The sequence below is a fragment of the Pangasianodon hypophthalmus genome, chromosome 16 (genome assembly GCF_027358585.1).
Source record: "Pangasianodon hypophthalmus isolate fPanHyp1 chromosome 16, fPanHyp1.pri, whole genome shotgun sequence".
NCBI classification, from domain to species: Eukaryota; Metazoa; Chordata; class Actinopteri; order Siluriformes; family Pangasiidae; genus Pangasianodon; species Pangasianodon hypophthalmus.
The window spans coordinates 14,369,366-14,390,985 of NC_069725.1; the positions used below are offsets into that span (position 1 = coordinate 14,369,366).

Sequence of the window (21,620 nt, forward strand, 5' to 3'; positions counted from 1 at the left end):
CACATGTCTGAATCCACTATCAAAATTTGTTTCACAAAAATGGCTTGCCTCAGATTCAAATAATCTACTCCTGAATCAGAAATGTATTGCTATAAAATCTTTTTTTTGTGAAACAGTTCTTGATTTTGGGCTCAGACACCTGGCACTGTACATTTCAGTGGGCAGGTAAAGTAGAGGGTATGACATACAGGACATGACCACAATAGCCATGGCAGTTTTCTGGACGATGGTGCGAATCCTTGGAAAAGAAGCAAAACAGCAGTAGTCACTACGGCTGTCTTTTTCTAACACGTTTGAAAAGTACAGGTTCCCATTCAAGCCCATGGATACTCGCTCATCCTGTTCAATGTGTTGAAGACCTGCAAATAGTACCAAGAAGCCAGTTATATGGAAAATAGATGATCTTATGACGCAGTATACAGTGTCCTTCAGAGTTTTTGGAATCCTCTATGATATTGAGCAAAGATTAATATATAAAAACAATACCACATGCGATAAGTTTTGGGGCTGCCGAGCGGAGTGACAGTAAAAGTAGGCAAAACTGGCCATGCTCTCTGGGCGGGAGGGGTGGCATACTCTCTGTTGGTAGTTGTCGTATGATGGGGAGATCTGACTGGTGGGTGGGAATAGGCCAAGACTAAATTAGGAATAAAAATCGGGGTAAATAAATAAATAAATAAATAAATAAAAAACAGGAAGTTTTATTTTGAGCTGAAATATACATGGTCATTGTATCTTGTTATTTAAATATCTTTTTAGTCAAACAAAAATCATTTGTTTTAATTTATTTTTTCCATTTTTTCCAATTTGGTTGCCTGTCCACACGAGTCAGTTCTCCCCTATGATACAATGGCTATCAACCGAGGAGGGTGAAGGCTACCACATGCTTCCTTGAAGATATAAGAAGCCTGACAACTGCATTAAAAAAACCCTCAGTGTAAGCACGGCCAATTTTGCTCCCTTGGCTGCCATCCACAGACATTATCAGGATTCAAGCTCTCAATCTCCCAACGTTAAGGCAAATGCTTTTCTGCTGTGCCATGCGGGAGAACCACAGAAAGATTTTTTTTAAGTAATGCATTTTTATACAAAAAAAATGCTTCCTTGGAGAGAATAATAGCACTGAGTCTCCAACGTTGTAATGTCTTAACAAGGTTGGAGTCCCTGTAGAGAGATCTTGGTTCACTTAGCCATGCAACATTTTAAGCACCTTTACATTCTTAGACTTCTGAAAAACTTCTTAGAGGTTTTCAGTATGGTTCAAATCCACACGCCAAGGTAGTTGTTGCAAAACAGTGATTTTGTGTTTCTTTTACCATTTTTGTGTTATTTATGGACATATTTGTGGGCTGAAATATCCCGGAACTTAGCAGAATTCATAATATTATCAAACTTCACAAAAGCCAACAAACAGCCAACAAACAGCCTTAAACCACCAGCCAACAAACAGCCTCAAGCAATCAATATGTGGAGGAACAGTGTGCTCACGGATCTAATTCCTGGCTAATAACTTTCAGACATGAATTTTTTTTGTTATGTCCCTAATTGGGTTTCTTTTTAAATATATTTTTATATCCATTATATGGTTTTATGCAGGTCAACAACCATCTGTCTTTTTGTTTTGAAAGTTCTTTGTTTTTTTGCCGTGGTACTGGATAACAAAGGGATTCTATATCTAATATTTATACCCCAAAGGAAACAAGTCATGGTTAAAAGCAACAGCTGGGAACTGAAAGCAAATGAACAACAATACTTTTCAAGAATGATTATTTGTTTGCATTTATTTAAAATAGACCTTAGCTGTGTCATTCATTTTGGTACATACATTAGAGAATACTCAATTATTTTAAAAGTAATTCTACTGAGAATGATTTTTGTTAGAACAAAGTTTATCAGATCAGCTTTTGTTTGTAAAAATTTTAATTGTTGTTTATAATGGTGTAATGTTTACTTTATATGCATTTATACATAGACACATACAGTGTATATGTATATACTATATATACAATGTATTTGTAAATACTATATATATATATATATATATATATATATATATATATATATATATATATATATATATATATATATATATATACACACACACACACACACACACACATATATATATATATATATATATATATATATATATATATATATATATATATATATATATATATATAAGTTATGTAAGTTATCTGCAAGGTATTTGTTGTTTTATATAAATATATAATTTTCACCCATTTTTATGAAAGGTGCTAATAATTTTAAAGGGCACTGTATATAGTCTGGCTAGCAAACTGCTTTTGGTCATTTTTATCAAAAGGTGATTTTATGAAACCAGATCCTTGTATGCAATGTATGCAATGTTAAACACTTTACTCTCCTGTAATAGAGAGTACAGTACGATGGTGCTCAATTACAACACTAGCAATGCCAGGCAACCTGATCCTACAAGCTAAAAACTAAGACGATGATCCATTAGCACTCATCAGCTTAAAAAAAATTTACTTACCAATAGTCATCCAGTAGAGAAGGCGAGGTGGAATGCCTTTTGGTGGGTTACATTCCAGGACCACTGGATCGCCCTCTTTAACCACTGCTGGCTCTATACTTTCTTTGGAAACTTTGGTGAAGCTTTGCAATAAGTGCAAAAAAAACAACAAAAAAAAAAACCCCACAAATAAATGATGATCAAGTCCTATCATTAATAAATATTATCTAATAAGCAACAACACTAATATTTCTGGAAAATAACTTACTAGGTACAATGAAATGGGTTTCTTCTGACATTGCTACTCCCATTTTATTGGATGCATAGCATCTGTATTTACCCTGATATTCTGCAAGGTATTTGTTGCTTGGAATAACAAAAGTTCCACTGTTTTCAAAGTTTTTGAGTCTTGAGTCACTACGTGGGTTAAAGTTCAGGCCATTTTTAGTCCAGTAAAACCTATTAAATCCAAAATTCAGAATAAAAATTAGACTTCATAACCATACTTATTTGTATACATGTAAATATCCCATGTATCTCCTCATAAACTGTACGAATATAATGTCTGTTTAATTTATAATTAGAACTTTATAAATATCTCTCTCTCAACATGAACCCAGATCATATTTACTATTTAAAAAAGCACAGATAACAGACTACACCATCAGTCAGTCACATGCTGGTCTAACTCACACTGGTTTTGGATTCCCTGTAGCTTCACATGTCAAAGTGAAGTTATCATCAAATGCCACGGCAACAACAGATCTTACAGACTGAGCTGTGATTGTTGGTGGCTGCTCCACTGCAAAAAAAATATTAATAAAAAAATTTAAAAATAAAAAAAAAATTAAAGATGAAAAAAGCAACATAAAGTTGTAGTCAGAGGTTAAGGTATTATCTATTATTCAGGTATCTGTTGAACTAATTAATCCAAATGGGACATTTACATATTGAACTGATTAACCAAAACGGCCCATATTATATGAGTGTTCTCGGATTTATTATCGCATAAATAATACACTGCACTAAATCTTAGAGAGAGAGAGAGAGAATGGATCTATATTGGAAGAAATATGAAACGAATAAACTGTATATGTATATGAAGCATATAATAATCATATTGCCAATCACTGTCACTGAAGAATTTCGGTCCCACTTTGTAGTTTATATCTAATACTGTCTGTCAATACATAAACTGTATGGACCACATATAATGTAACTCCTCAGGACGGCTGCATTAAAGAAGTACATATTATGTAAATCCACATTATCGGTTTTGCCTCATGTGTATATCAGAGACACTATGATTAGAGACAGACCACTGCTTAAAATATTAATGGAGCAGCACATAATGCTCAGCATGGCAGCTGTATTCTGCAAGCGCCTCCCCTGAGTAAAAAAAAGGCAATCATTTTCTCGGTAAAGACACTGGCTGAAAATATTTGGCCTATCAGATTCTTACACTGATACATGTGCAGATATAGGGAGCTTTGCTCCATTGGGTATGGGAAATTTTTTGTGTTATACCAGCCACAGGCCACATATTATTTACTCCAGTTCTGTTGGATTTTAACAAACTTTTGAAATCCAAGTATTACCCTAGATGTCATAGACTTTGCGAAGGACATTGTGTGTATTCACAGTGCATCCCAGTTTCATGGATAAAACATTAACACCAAACTTACTGAACCTTGTATACAATGAATATCAATATATTATACTGTGCAATGTCAACATTCTGTCCCAAGGGTTTTTGATCTATATTAAAAAATGCAAACTTTCACTAGACTGCTCTGAGTTCACGTTCTGCACAGAGTAATTTAACCATGCCCACATATCCACTACAGATAAGATTCATATGTAATAAATATATATATGTATCTTATTTTTAAACACATTGCGCACAGCCCACTTAATTTGTAATTTGGTGTTTTTCATGACATACTGTATAATTAGACTTCTCCTTTCAGTGGTAGTCAGTGTCCTCTTTTGTGAATCTCAGTCATATCAAATAGACATTTTCCAGAATGGAAAAAAACAAGGCCCTGTAAAATTATAAATAGTACTAATGGTCATAAATGTTTCAAATTCTTCATGCATGTTTTTGGGAACAAATAGGAGAACAGAGAGAAAACCCACACGAACACAAAGAAAATATGCAAAACTCCACGAACAGTAACCTGAGCTCAGGATCAACCCAGGGATGCTGGAGCTATGAGGCAGCAACACTACCCGCTGTTCCATTATTAAAAATAATTTTTTAATTATTTTACAAGTTCATTCTTCTTATTTTTTTTCACAATATCTGCCATGGCTCATGCGTGCAGCCAGTGGCAGCACTATATGGGAAAACAGAGTTGAATTCAAATTGAATTGAAATGAATTACTGTGATTGTGTGATCATTTTAACATTGCCCTAAATTACCATTATGATAGGTCCACTGAAATAATTAGAATATCATGTCATTAATAGGGGAACATTATGCATAAATTATTATAAATCCTGACCTTTTGTGCTTCCGTGCCCAGGGGCCCATTGTCTCATAATCCGTCCCTGGTTATTTCTGAAAAAGGGGGGGTTCTACCAGTTATTAGATAAAAGGATTCAGAAAAGAACAGCTGTTTTTGCGTGTTATTAATTTAGGCTGATGCTAATTAGATTGGTCTTGAATGAAGATTAGACACATTTTATGACTCATTAAAGCAGAAATACAAAAATAATTCTAAAGGGTAAAAAAAAAAAACCAATATGGCCACCTTGGACATTTCCCATTAGCTTCACAAAAACAGCCAGATCACATGATTGCTTTTCTATTGTTCTTCTGGTTACACCCACCTGTTTTGTGTTTTCCCTTGATTAAATAGCATAGCTATTTAAGTTCTGTGCTATCTTTGTTTCATTGCCAAGCTTCAGTTGTCTGTTGTGTGCTTCATGCCATGTTCTCCAAGTTATTTATTTTTTTTGCTCGTTTTATGAATCTTGTTTTCAATATGTTTTTGTTCCCCTGTTAGCATTGAGCACTAGCAGCCACTACCCACAGTTATATTAAATAATTGTGTTACAGACTTTGTTGCAACAGTTTGTCAAGCCCCAAAGCAACTATGTCTTGGGAATGTATGAAAACATTCGACAACATTTCGCAATATGAACATAAAAACACCATGGTACAAGTAGATAACCTGATCAAGCACTAACACTGAACAGATGCATACAGATCAATCACAGGAAATGGCGCAGAGACAAGACCAAAACAGAAACAAATACACATAGGAACAGGTAGGTGTTCCCAGAGACGGAATTTGTGACACCACTGTGCATAAAGAGATTTATGCTAGGTTTGGTGTGGAAGAACTTGACTGGCTTGCATAAAGCTCTAATCACAGCTTTATCCAACATATCTGTTTTACTTGGTCAGTAATGACCATAGTGAATAGCTGCAAGTATAATAAGTTTTAAAGGTAGCTATTGCATTAGAAGTGACATGGTGAACTAATAGAAGCTGTACTCAAGCACAGTTTCACAGTGGTTGACATTTGTAAAATGTTCAAAAACATTTTTTTAATTGAAAATTAATAAAAACTGTAATTAATAAAAAACCAGCTGCTGTCACTGTTGTTAAGTAAACAGAGTATAGGTTTGGGATAATGAGATAATAAAAATTTTTTAAAAATGTGTAGTATTTTCTATGTGGGCTGGTCATCAATTTTTGCATCACAATATAAACTAAATAAAAAAATATTTGTTCAACTAATATTTGTTCAACAAATAGACTCATTGTTACATTCTTATTATTTTAGCTATGTAGCAGTTATTTATATAAATCCAAACATATGTTGTGAAAAGCACTAATTTATCAATGAAGTGGGCTGTATGTATATGACATGTATAAAAGTCAGGGAAATGTATTTATTACATATTGATCTTATTCAAATAGAGTAGTGGAGATGTGGGTGTGGTTGTGCAGAATGTGATTCCAGAGTAGTAAAGTGAAAGTTTGATACATATAGAAGATGCTGCAGATATCTTTGCACGTGAACAGTTTTTTTCTATGGACTGGGCTGCACAGTAACAGCTGATCATGTCTGTCTCAGGTGTAGCAGGACAGGGTAAATGAAGTTATATGAACAGCAGGTTTTCTGTTGAACTTTCTTTCTCTTAAGTAGACAATTCCTGTATAGTCAGTCTGTTGTGTTAGGAGGTTACAACACAAATATTGTAATATATTGTAAATTGAAAAAATATATATTGCAAAGTTTACTGTTCTGTTACAACTGTAAAGTTGCACATGTGTATTTCCATAAACTTTACTACTGTACTCAATTTCTAGAAGTGCATACATGTTCAGTAGTTATAGAACAACTGCATGTATAAATTAGTGTAAATACACAGTTATTAAACACACATTACATAAAATGTCATCAGAATTTCTTCTTGAAGCATGAGTCCAGTTCCAGAGGATACTGCAGTAAAAATATAGTAAAGACATGCAAAGCAACCACTGAGACATTTTATGGCCAGACTACTTACCCTCAGAAGGTACATCTAGGCTAAAGGCAATAGAAAATAAGGTGAAGAGGAGCCCAGCATCAAAGCCCCTTAGTCCCTTCATCCCATCAACCTGATGTGGGCACTGATTCCCACCAACTTCTCAGTCAAAACACTTCACAGTCTTTTAGGGAAAAGAGATCTATAAGGTGAGAAATATGAAAGTAGAACAGAGTAAATTGCAGCATTCTTTTTTACATAGGTGATGGCTAATTCCATAATACACTAAGAACATGGGTAACACTCTACAATACTGTTTAACTCCTCACAGGTAACTATGCAGGAACTAAGCAAGAATGAATGAGTAGTTCTTCATTACCATATATCTTATTCCAATTAACCATAAAGAACTACTAGTTAATTACTCAGTATGTTAGTAGTAGTTCACTATTAACTATGGAGTAATTACTGAGTCTTAAGTAGAATGTTATATTTCTCTTGCAGAACTACTAGTTAACTATGGCTCTTTCATCAAATAAAACTACTGATTAATAACTGATCCCATGGCATCAATTCCCAATAGCAAAGCCTTATCTTTCTCCTGAAGATCTACTACCTTATTATATTTCAATCTATTCCGATATCTCAGTGTCTAAAATGTAAATGTTTATTTGAGCTATTATAGGTCTCCTCAGAGTATTCTTTTTATTTAGCCAGTCAAGGTCTAAAGAAATGGACAACAATAACCTATAAAAGTACTGTAATGTAGTAATGAGTAACAAATATTCCCCATTAACATACTTTAACTTTCTTTTAAATAACAAAAAAATTGTAATGAATTACCATCTTCAATACAGTTCCATGTCATTAACTACTGAAGAACAACACAGAAACACTTCAGTCATTAGTAATGAATTTCCCTGTATTTCACTTTACAATACTGTTCCACATCATCAACTACTGAAGAACAACACAGTAACACTTCAGTCATTAGTAATGAATTTCCCTGTATTTCACTTTACAATACTGTTCCACATCATCAACTACTGAAGAACAACACAGTAACACTTCAGTCATTAGTAATGAATTTCCCTGTATTTCACTTTACAATACTGTTCCACATCATCAACTACTGAAGAACAACACAGTAACACTTCAGTCATTAGTAATGAATTTCCCTGTATTTCACTTTACAATACTGTTCCACATCATCAACTACTGAAGAACAACACAGTAACACTTCAGTCATTAGTAATGAATTTCCCTGTATTTCACTTTACAATACTGTTCCACATCATCAACTACTGAAGAACAACACAGAAACACTTCAGTCATTAGTAATGAATTTCCCTGTATTTCACTTTACAATACTGTTCCACATCATCAACTACTGAAGAACAACACAGAAACACTTCAGTCATTAGTAATGAATTTCCCTGTATTTCACTTTACAATACTGTTCCACATCATCAACTACTGAAGAACAACACAGTAACACTTCAGTCATTAGTAATGAATTTCCCTGTATTTCACTTTACAATACTGTTCCACATCATCAACTACTGAAGAACAACACAGTAACACTTCAGTCATTAGTAATGCATTTCCCTGTATTTCACTTTACAATACTGTTCCACATCATTAACTACTGAAGAACAACACAGTAACACTTCAGTCATTAGTAATGCATTTCCCTGTATTTCACTTTACAATACTGTTCACATCATTAACTACTGAAGAACAACACAGTAACACTTCAGTCATTAGTAATGCATTTCCCTGTATTTCACTTTACAATACTGTTCCACATCATTAACTACTGAAGAACAATACAGTAACACTTCAGTCATTATTATTGAGTTTCATGGTTCTTTAAACTTGTATCTATATAGTTTAAAAACATGCAAACAACATTCTTAAGTGATTCATACAACATGGAGCTGTTATAGTACAAAACAGGGCTGATTAAATTAAATGTTATTCTAATTAGTTAAAATAATAAAATAAAATAATAATAATAAACTGACTAAACATTAACCTTAACCATTAACAAGCAAAGTGTTGCTTTTTTAAATAAAGAAAATCATGAGAAGGCAATGTCTTCATTTTATCATTTATTTTGGTGTTTTATGTTCATTTTTCTTTATGTAACCACAGTAATGTTTTAGCCTGGTTATCATTTCTTAGCCTACTTGAATCTGTGTAGATCCCAGAGATCTCCAACATCTTTTTTTAAACACGGAATCTTAAATGATTTCTTATTTACTAGCGCTTCTCACTACATAGCCATAGATATCCTTCAAACATACATATTAACCAATTAACTAGTAGTTCTTATTAGTTATAAGATGTATGTGTTAATGAAGAACTACTCATTCGTTCCTGCATAGTTTCTGCATGAGTTGTTGAACAGTATTGTAAAGTGTTATCAGAACATGTTCTCTATAGCTCCAGATAACTACAAAATCACACCTTTTTTTTTGTTTAAATTTAAAGTAGCCTATGTTTAACCTGTCAAACACAATGCAAACACACTGGGTAGTAAGAATGTTAAAAGTGTACTGAACTATTATCCATGTCCAAAGTGCTGTTAGTGGTCACTTTAAACATAATTATATAATTACCTAATATAATCGAAATATATAAGTAGAACTGAATACATTTCAATTGACAGTAGTTTCATGGTTGCATTGCACCTAATGAACAATCCCAGCTGCAGTAAACATGCCAAAGGCTCATTCCAGACATGCTAACTCACTGTCGCGTGCAAGACAGGAGTAAAAGACATCACCCACCAGCCATGTCAAATAACAACTGCAAAGAAAGAAAGAAAGAAAGAAAGAAAGAAAGAAATGTGCTATTGCTGGTTGGGGTTTTAAGGAATCTGGTGCAAGCACATGCTGTATATAGTTTCGAAAGATGGTTCAAAGTCTGAAGAATTACATAATAAATGCACAAAGAACATAACAACTGTACCACCCCAGAGACAAGTAAGGTGCACTTTAGTTTAGAGTGTAACCACAGGCCTGCAGGTTCAAGCTTTGTCATCTTTCAAGTAAGGCACAAATTTAAGGTACTCGGATGTCAGATGTCAGGACATAACATAAAAGTCTCCAGTTATGGCCATGGGATTTGGCCATCACATTTTACTTAGCAAAAAGCTTCCCCAACAGATGAAACCCCAGCAGATATACCATAGAACACCTACCCAAAACCTTTGTCAGGGAGTTCTCCTGGTACATACACCAACAATAACACACTGAGAACTACTGAAATGGTGAAATGCAAAGTAGTCTCCATCAAAAGACACCTTTAACTGCCATAGTCTGAACATCATCATAATGCTTAGATAAATGTTTTCAGATATAACTTCATAAAAGTTGCTGCTAATTTAAAGAAATAAAGAAATGAAGTTCTGCATTGAGTTGTTGCACCATGTCTATACACATAACTACAGCTGAAATAAGATTTTCTTCTGTATTATTAACTAAATACAGTTAGCCAGTAATGGTACTTGCATACAGTGCCTTCTTAACATTGCCCGCATTGAATGGTTGATGGTGGTGCAAATATTCATTCAGACCACTCTGCAGCATGGTTAGCGAATCATTGTTATATAATTCATCTTAAAAGCTCCTTCGCACTTGCACCTTTAACTTCCTATTTGACTATGTATACAGTATTTAGATCTAAGGATTAAGCAAAGCTGTGCACAGAAACATATTTGGGAGATGAATGAAGAACAACTTTTCATTTCACCATAATTACAGTTACCACTGTGATTATTGTAGGTACAGCTAGCACCAGCACTGTCAAACGCAAGTAGACTTTTTTCTTCAGCTATTAATGAGATTATATGAACTTGCAAAGCTTGCAAAAGCATGAAATAACAATGTTAATGAAAGTCAGTAGTTACGTCAAGATGCAAAAACAAATATCAGATACTCACTGCTAAACTGATGCTACTACCAACAAATACTTTTTGAATTTCTGACACTGGGGAGGATTATATCAAATGGAAATGTGCAAAGTGACATCCCAGAGAGTGTCCTCGATACATTAAACTCTTCATAAACGATTGCACCAAATCAAACAAATGAAACTTCTTTACTTACTTAAATAAGTCCCACTATGTAGTATCCTCAACAAATCAGCCCAACCATTTACTCTTATGCCATAACACAGGATGGACATAGTTACTACATTAAATACATTTCCAAGCTCTCAGCATGCTGCACTAAACCACACATTCTCTCTGTGCCTCTCTGTCTCTCTCACACACACACACACACACACAAACACACAGATATGCCCCACCACTTCAGCAATCCACCAAGGGAGAGTCTCTCAGTAGACGTGTGTAAGCAAAGCCTCTCCCTAGGCTAGAAAGTTCATTCTGCCGAAAACAAACATTCCAGCAAAGCCTGGTCTATTCAAAAGTCATTAAGGTATGGTATAGGAAGTGACGGAATTCCTGACTGTTGTATGTTGTAAATTCCAGCCATTATGGTTGTAATAATAGAAAAGTTTTTGTGATATGCTAATAACCAGATGGAATTGCTGGAGTTGTAGTGCTTTGATTAGTCAGTTTAGGATTAAAGCGTAAATCCTCAATAAAGCCTACAATCTTATTTACCAAAGCTTTGTGATAGGCAGTGTACACTGTTAATCTTTTATTTTTCCAGTGATATGATTGCTTATTTAAAATGTGCTGCATTTGATAGATATTAAATGTGGCTTTTCAACTGATGTGTTGTTACAAGGTTTTGTTTTCCTTTCAACCATTTTGTTTCATTGATTTATATGGGGTATCAGAGACAGCATGCCTGTTGTGTGTAGCACATTATATGGTATATGTGGAAGGATGACCATTTACAAAAAGGTGAGGAACACTTTAACACTTGTCATATATGCCTGAACATGTAACACTGTAAATTACACTGGATACTGTGAATATTAAAAGTCTACACACCTCTGTTAAAGTGCAGTTTTTTTGTGTAAAAATGAAACTAAAATAAAATCATGTCTTTGATTTATCTTTGATCTTTTCCCTCCTTTAATATGATATAGCAATCAGCAAAATTCAAGTGAAATACAAGTAGGAACATTTTAGGAAAGAAAGAAAAAACCTACAATAACCTGGGTGCATTAGTATGCACAACCTTTTTTAATGGGGCATGTGACTGTGCTCAGAATGTACCAATCAAATTCCAACTCATGTACAAAAGCAATTATCATACAGCTTTCATCAATGAAGGGATTCTGATTAACCCCAAATAAAGACCAGCTGTTTCTGCAGGATTTTATTGACATCTTGGTTTCATCCTACTGCTGAAGCCATATACTGTAAAGAGCTTCCAAAGCATGTACAGCATCTCATTGTCAAAAGGTATCAATCAGGAGAGGAGTATTAAAGAATTTCTAAAACATTACATGTACCTGGAACATTGTGAATGCCATCATCAACAAGTGGAGAAAATAGGGCTCCATACTGACATTACCAAGAACAGGACACCCCTCCAAAATTGACTAAAGAAAAAGAAAACGTATCAGAGAGGCAGCAAAGAGACCAACGGCAACATTAAAGTAGCTGTGAGAATATCTGACAAGTACTGATTACTCTCTGCATGTGACAATCTCTCATATTCTTCACATGTCTGGGCTATGGGGTAGGATGGCTAGATGGAAGCCCTTTCTCACAAAAACATCCAAGCCCAACTAAATCACCCCAAACCATGTGGCAAAATGTGTTATATCTGATGAGACCAAATCCAAAAGGTATAAAGATTCCATAATTCCAAAAGAATGCCATACCTATGGTGAAGCATGGTGGTGGCAGTATCATGCTCTAGGGCTGCTTTTCTGCAGCCAGAACTGGGACTTTTATCAAGGTGGAGGGAATCATGAATAGCTACAAATCCTAGCCGATGTTAGTGCAAAACCTTCAGCTGTCTGCTAATAAGCTGATGATGAAAATGAATTTCTGCTTTTAACATGACAATGACCCAAAGCATACATCCACATCGACAGAGGAATGGCTTAACCATAAGAAGATCAATGTTTTTGAATAACCTAGCCAGAGTCAAGACCTGAAACTACAAATCTGTGGGCTGACCTGATGTGGACTGTGCACAGGAAATGCTCTCACAATTTGATGGATCTAGAATGTTTTTGCAAGAAAGAGTGGGAAAATATCGACAAGTCAAGATGTGCCACACTGATAGCCTGATGACACTGATGACTCTTAGCCAAAAAGACTAAAAAAAAAAGTTTCTGATTGTTTTTCACTTTATTTGTATACTTTGCAATTGCATATTAAACATGGGAAAAGATCTGACATGACATATCTTAGTGTCATTCTATTATTTCACAAAAACCTGCCATTTTAACAAGGTTGCGTAGACTTTTTATATCCACTGTAAATACAAATGAAATCAGTAAAGGTTTATAGCCAACTGGTTTATTAGAATCTTTTAGTAAAGTCAGAATGGAATCAATCCTTCCACTTTCTGTGCTGCTTATCCTGCACAGGGTCACAGGGGAGCCTATCCCAGGGAACTTGGGGCACAAAGTAGGGGACACCCACACATACTATGGACAATTTGTAAATGCCATTCAGGCTACAGCGCATGGCTTTGGACTGGGGGAGGAAACCAGAGTACCCGATGGAAGACCCTGAAGGACAGGGAGAACATGCAAACTCTGCACACACAGGAGGAGGTAGAATTTGAGCCCCTAACCCAGGAGATGCTAACCATTAAGCCACCATGCCCCCCAACAGAATGGATAGTACTCTACTTCTCATACTTCTGATTTTTTAAAATGTAGTTATATTATAACTGTGTTATTTTAAAATCAAAAGCCTTGAGTCATAGAGTATTAAGATTTACACAAATACTTGAAAGGAAGAGAAGTTGGGTCTGTTTATGACAGCAGTCTGTTCTTTAGAAGTCTTGAAGTGAGTCAGCTTCCTAGAGCGGAAAATGTAATTGTTCTCACTGATAGGAGGTGCATTTAAAGAAGAATAAGTGGGATAGATGCCCTGACATGCCTAATAAAAACTGAGGATTAACATGGGAATGCAGCTCTATCATTCTAAAGTGCAAAAAACAAACACATCAAAGCTAGTGTGACAAAACCAGGCTGATTACATAGCAGTTAGAGTAATTGATGGTCTCAAGACACCCTGGGATTTTGGGGGATTAAGCCCTATAATCATACTAATCATATTCTTGAATTATGACACCAGTATAGACTGTATAGAAAATTTATTGACTGGTGCAAAGATAGGGTAGAGGTCAGACAAGGTTCTGGGACATTTGCTATGTTTGTTAAATAATAAAACAAACTATTCAACAATAAAGAGGATTTGACATGAGTCGTAAAGAAAGTGAGGAGTATTAAAACCAGATGCTTTCATTTTATGGGCTTTGAATAAACATTTTGTGTGATGTTTCTTGGCTCGTAGTAACTAGTGGGTACAGTATGTGCCCCTGACCATATACATAATATAACACTTTAACAGTATTGTTATTGAGGTCAGTTCAAAACGTCATTGCTACATCTGCATTTCTCTCAGTGGAAGGTGGGCAATCTTGTTATTTTGTACTCAAACCACTGTCTTATATGGTTTCTACGTTTGGAGATATCTTCACATAAAAAATGTTGCTAAATTGTAAAGTGTTGCTGTGGAATAATTTTTAGTATTTGTAAGATATTAAAGGTTTAGGCATTTATTACAAGTTAAATATCAGGACGTGACTACTTTCAACAATATCAGCTGCTTTGTAAGGTCAGTAGATTATGTTTGTATTGCGCAAATCATAATTTTGTGATAGAGCGACCTCACTAGTAAACCAGTTACCAGTTATGAACACTTTGTATAGAATGTGTAATTCATTTTCCATGGTTGCATGACATTTGAACCAGACTATCAAGAGTACATTTACAGTATATGGAATGTGAACAAGCATATGCCTATTCTTTACAATAGTTCTTGTTGAATAGCTCTTTAAGATGATAATAAGATACATTCAATTATCAAACAAATAGCCAATCCTAAAACATCCAAACAAACTGGTTAAACTAATCACTAAGTACACTCAAATAAGAATTTAGTTCTTTTTAAACCTGCATTTACATGCATTTTTTTTAAAGTCATACTACATACAAGCATATACTGCATACAAAACCAGACCTAGGGTATGGTCATATTTGTAGATGCAGCAGAAATTTAGCTGTATGTATTCCTATAAGCATTTAATCACAGACACACATTCATAAACAAACACACACCCAGATATGCACACACGTTTTTACAATTCACACAAATGCTAATGGCTTTCAACCACAGTACACACAGGAGCTGCATAATTTCACTACGGATGACAATGTTTTTGAGTGTCACGCATGGAGTATGCACTGAGACGTAATGATTATCTGGTGCTCAAACGTCTCAGCTGGATGTTTGTCTGGAATAATAACACGTGACTGTATACTTTAGAAGTGAAAAAATCCATGTGCATGTAAACAAAAATGAACATAAACTCTAAGGTAACCTTTAATATTATATCCCTAAAATAAATATTATACACATCACTATATGTTGACATCTATAATTAATACTGATAGAACAATCATGTCATGAATAACACTTTTTGCAGCAGGATCAATATTAATCTGTGAGCATAGCATCTTACTATTTCTTAAAATTTATGGCTTGCAAAGTACATATACTTCTTATCAAAAATAGCACCTGAAAGAAACTAATACTCTAAATATAAAAATAATATAATAAAACAAATTAGGTTTTAGATTTCCTTTAGGGAGACAGTTTCATTACAGAAAGGTCAGAAAATACTCTTACCTTTAGCAGCTTCTCGCTCCCTGACACCTGCGCAATATCTTGCCAATATTTAATCCTGTAGTGATCATAGACAAGCATGAACAGAGCCGTGAAAATTCCCAGAATTGAACACAGCTACCATATAACAAACTGCTGACAGTCTACTGACAGTTGGAACCTGTAAAACCAGTGGGCTTACACATAGGCTGTGCAAAAAAAAAGCATGTACATTTAAATAGTGTACGCCTTGGGCTCGAATTTCAAAAAGATCTTCAAAGGAGACAGTATGGATTGTAAACATTGTTGATGTTTTTGCTAAGAATTTATAAGATAAAATCATCTTCCAGCTAAAGACTTAAATTACTGTAACTCCTGTTTGTCTAATGTTACTGTCAAAAGATTAAATGCAGCAGCCACACTACTTGTAGGCGGTTTCATGCCATAATTGAGCACATTTTTTATGTTCTAGAATTCAAAAATCATTATAATTAATGCTTTTAATGCTGAAAAATTAAGAATCATTCTGAGACTATTTTCCATGCATGTATGCGTGTGTATGAAATTATTTAGTGCTCCTGTAGTGCAAATATGTCTACTTAGTCTCGTAGGCATTGGGAAACTAAGTGCACATTAAGCGTACAGAAGACCAGCAGTTGAACAGATGTTCAATATGTTAAACATATTGAAATCAATATTCAGTACATGAACACACAGAAATCACTGATCGTGGCTACTGTGCACCATCCTCCTTAAATAGTTCTGACACAGCACATTCCAGGTATATTTCTTAAATATTCTTAGAAATTGCATATCAGTTTATAGCACATGGGAGGGAGAGAGCGAGAGAGCGAGAGATTTCAATTTAGCCACTGCAGCTTTTCTGTGGATTGCTCCTATATTTGGGACATGTAGAAAAAGAACCTGACAGCATCTTAAATTCCTCTACTGTATCATTCAGAAAATCAGTGTATGTCAGAACTCTGAAGGTCTTGCTTAATCGCAGTAGGTCTAAGAGCATAAGCAAATCGCTGCTTAAACATTTAGACCTATTTTATCACAGATGTACAGAAAATTATTCGTTTATTATAAACATGCCACTTCTCCAACCTCAAATCTTACAATTCATATGAGAGCGTAAAGCAACATAAGTCAACGTAAAGTGTCAAAGCGAGGTTGACTGATGGCCGAACGTAAAAGAAATTAAGCATGCTTGCTTACCAATTTGACAAATATATAAACTTCTTCAGTAATATGTAGTGGATAAATGTTTTGCTGTGTACAAGGGACTGCAGCTGTAGCTGAATTGTAAAGTGTGTCTGGAGCCCTTCCTTCCAATTAAATGCAATGCATGCAGAAGAATCTTGGATAAGAAAACTTAAGCATAAGGATAAGGAATGGATAAATGAAAGGTTAAAAAATGAGCAAAAATGAGTCTTGGGTAAGACATCATTCCAGCCCATACTTGCTTGAAGATTCAGAGCTGACTCCCATCGATTCACCTATTATTCTCTCGTGCATGCTACAACAAAGCCCCAAGTGGAAATGGATGAATCATTATTGTAAATCCCATGTTCACACAAGTAAAAACAAATCACAAAAAACATAGTTAAAGATATCATGGCTAAATTACATAAATTGTTTTTAATTTCAGTAGATGCAGAATGCTTATGGTTCCTTACACTGAGCAATAGGCCACTTCCTTTCTCCTCATCACTCATTATATCAAAAAGAGTTTCTGATTGTGGGCTCTATGTTCATGTAGGCACAAGCACTAAGCTTAATAACACTGGTGCATTGCTAATTTATCAGGCAATTTTTCCCTGTTCTTGCCCCCAGGTCAGAAATGGCCATGCTTGCATTAATGGGGATGGAGAGGAGCAACATTGGGTGTGACACTAAAAATCTGCTGTTTTAGTGGGATTTTTAAACTAACTTTATCCCAAAATTGTACTTTTATTACTGCCTATCAGTATACCTTCTTAGTACAGACACAAATTTCAAGGAACACCTTAAAAAAATGCCATTTCTTGCATTTCTTACAATGTTTTTAAAGTATGTAAGCACATGTAATTGAACACCAACAAAAGCGCACGAGAAAAAAACAGTTCAAATTCTGTCATTTCTACAACCAATATATTGATATGAAATCTGTAAATAAAATTTTCATTATGAAAATGTCACTGCGCTGCACTGCTCTCTTTAAAGACTCTCAGTAAAACTCTCAGCTGATTGGGTGCTGCAGCAGCACGTCTATCCACACCTCTTGATGATGTCTTCGTTCACACCCTACCCTTTTTTTTTTTTTTTTACAATTATGCTGCTCTGTGTCAGTGTCCTGCCTACAACAGTGTTCACGCTGACGTAGAAATCCATTTTGCACACCGATACAAGACAAAGCTGTAATGCTGTGCCCTATTTTGTGTTTATGTAGTGATCACAAAAATAAATCAATGTTTATGATTTAGTAATGTACTGTAGTTTATGGTCAGCTTCCCAAGTAGCCAAAGGGTTACAGGTTTCCAAGGAACAAAGTATGATTTTTGACATAAATTCTGCAAAGAGTACTAAGTCCTACTCTTATTTCTGTTCAATTCTTCTCTCATTATCATTTTATATACCAATGCTGTACAAAAAGCTTGATTCTCCTCAAAAGTTACAATAACTTGAGATCATGGTATTTATAGCATTTCCAGTGCCAGATGACTGTTCACCATCGTTCAGCAACAAATAATAATGACTTTCTGTAAGGGGAATTAGGCTGTGTAATTATAATGCCTGGTGAAAATGTGGTGTAGCTCAGCCACATTAGCATTTCGATGCATGAATGAATGTGTTTGTTCTAGTCTGTGTGCCTCAGTGAAAGGCACCATTAACACCAGGTCTAGAGGATTGCAGTGTTAGATCATGGCAAGAGTGAAGGACAGGGTGGGGGAATGATATGAAATGCTTTCTGACAAAAATAGGAATCAAATCATAATGGTGTGGGTAATTGTGTAAGTGTGTGTGTGTGTGAGAGAGAGATAGAGAGAGAGAGAGCATTATAAAAAAAAAACAAACATAGGCCAGTCCTTAGCAACGTATTCAACAACATCTAACCATTCACCTACTGAACACCTTATGACTCATTCTTTTGACATGAAATGAAAGCAGCAAAGCGGCACTGCCTAACATTTACATCCAGTCTGTACTGTGTGTGTGGGTGTGTGTGCACGTCCATGTGTGTGTGTGTGTGTGTGTGTGTGTGTGTGCATGCATGTTTATGTGCTCCAAATTCCCTCAAGGCTTTTTAGCAAAAAATACTTTGCACATTCATTCTTTTCACCTGTAACTAATTGTAGAGAACACATGCCATTTGAAAGTTATACTATGACATTCATTAATAATAATCGCTTTTTTACTTTATAGAGATCATGGAGGATAAAGCTTCCCTGATGAGTGACAAGAAATGTAAAGATCATGGTCCACAACCTACCTACCTTTCAACCAACCTATATTTTCAAATTCCATTTATATAGCTTTCATTTCATGGCCTATAATAATGCATTAATATTATTCAACCAGTTTTCACCAAATCTTTGGGAAGTAACTAGCTACAAACACTAGCTATGACTGTTTAATGGTGTTAGACAGCCCAGATTACCTCTATCATAATCATGACAACATATTATACACCTTTTTTCATTCTTAAACTACCTGTATGTAATCATATATCAGGTCACGTCAGTGTGTAAGCTTTATGGCCAGCTGAACAAAGCTTGCTTAATATTCCTAAAGTTTCCTAAAGCTTGCTATTTACATGCTTAACCTCTAATAATGCCTCAAACAAGTTTCAAAGAAGTACTATAAATTCCCAGAAGACAGTTTTTGCAATCTGCATAAAGAAAAAAATAATTAAAGTTAGACAATACTTACTGCTTCCTATTTACACAGAGATTAATATTAAATGATATAAATGACATTACATGACATAAAACATGCAGAGAAATTGCAGAGAAAAAGATGTCTAGCAAATCAAGCAGTAATGATAAAGTTTAACATGAGTAATTGCAGAGGAAAGATTGTATATTGTCTGATTAGGTAGCTCTTTAGACCTTTGTGTAATTAATTATGTAAACCCACAATATCTGATAACTACTTCAAATTTTCTTATCACAATATATCTCCATGCCTTCAATGCTGATATCATCTTGTCTAAAAAGAATGCTAAAAGAGATGCCGCTAATATGGTGATCTTAATACACTGTTTGAAAAGTCAAACTGTTCCTACACTCAAATACCTGTTCTCAATTTAGAGATAAGTTAAACTGTTAAAATCATGTACCGACCTGTTTTACAGAATGGTTCTCCTGGAATTTCAGCTTACTTGAACTGTGACAACATTTCGTTGTGTTATCTTAAGTATGGATCAGATAACTACTACGATGTAAGTCCTCAGACTTTTATCTGAAATGTTGTGTGATATTGCCTAATTGTTGTCTGACAGACCATGCAGAAGAAGAGATGGTGAAGGAGGGGCCAAGTATGTGACAAATATAAAGCTTGTTTACATCATGTTCCAGCAACTGAAGAACATTGTCGACTTGAAATATTTTGGGTCTTGGATGTGTGACAAGAGAGAGAAAGCAAAACAGAGTCACTTTAAATTGGAAGGCACAGGGAGAGCTCTGTTGAGCAGGGCAAGCATGGCTCAAAGAGTGATGTGCACTCCGTTTCCAAAGCATGCCCATATTCAGTAGGAGAGGCTTTCTTGTCAACAGTAAAGTAGTGCATGAAGTAGAAGGATGCAGACATTAGGTATAGGAGGCTAGCAAACAGGAACATGTGTCACAATTACTTGATTGTTATTCTGTTTTATTTGAATTAAGGTTGTTTTCTGCCAAGTAACTGCCTTTATACAGTTTATTTAGGTTCGAAATCTCAAATGTGTTGTGTTATTCAATCTACTGTTAATACTATAAAGCATGATAAACACTTTAAACACATTTTCATCTTTGTGATAAAAAAAATCTTGTGTGAATGCTTGTGAAGGTCACTGAAACCTGGTTCTTTACACTTTTACAAGTAGAAATTCTTAAAGAATATATATATATATATATATATATATATATATTTTTTTTTTTTTCCTGTCGGGATTATATAACTATCCATTTCAAACATATGAAACGGTAATTACATTAGCTACAGCCACCAGGAGAATACATGTCCTCCTTCTTTGTTCCCAAAGGAATCCTGGCTAACATATACCCCCACTACTGTGCTTAATAAAATAACAGCTGGTAAACTACTACTAAATATGATAGTGAAAACTGTTCTATATATCCCTTAAATTAAGTTGAAAGTCAGCTTAGTGGCATGTAATACTGAAAAAAAAAAATGCCATGAGTCTCCAAGACGTACTGTACTGCGATATGTTAGCCAAAACCTGAAACAACATACGAATAGAAAGCCACTAGTGCATTACAAATGGATTGACAATGGTCATTTTTTGTGCTTAATATATAGTCTTTATAAAATATGATCCCTCGAGTTTACATTTCAAAGGCAGTAACTATGTTGGTCACAGTGATATGATAAATTGACATGGCTGGAGACTAGAAGGAAATCAGAAATTGTAACATGACTGATGTTATGCTATACTGGTACAGTGGCCCCAAAAAGTATTGGGACACTTAAGCCACACTTATAAATGTATGAATTGTGTTCACACACACCCGCACACCACACACACACACACTCTCTCTCTCTCTCTCTCTCTCTCTCTCTCTCTCTGCATTAGAAAACAAGTCAAACCAAGT

General features: G+C 35.0%; 1 protein-coding gene across 1 annotated transcript in view; it reads right to left on the bottom strand.

Moving 5' to 3' along the window:
* chl1a (cell adhesion molecule L1-like a) overlaps positions 1-20,263 on the bottom strand; it is a 43,974-nt gene extending 23,711 nt beyond the window's left edge. Inside the window, 8 exon segments of the mRNA XM_034312056.2 lie at positions 189-359; positions 2,516-2,620; positions 2,623-2,637; positions 2,763-2,953; positions 3,188-3,296; positions 7,023-7,182; positions 15,847-15,901; positions 20,151-20,263. Of these exon segments, the coding sequence (XP_034167947.2) occupies positions 189-359; positions 2,516-2,620; positions 2,623-2,637; positions 2,763-2,953; positions 3,188-3,296; positions 7,023-7,104 (673 nt within the window). The 5' untranslated portion in view covers positions 7,105-7,182; positions 15,847-15,901; positions 20,151-20,263.
* Between the last annotated feature and the right edge of the window lie 1,357 nt (positions 20,264-21,620).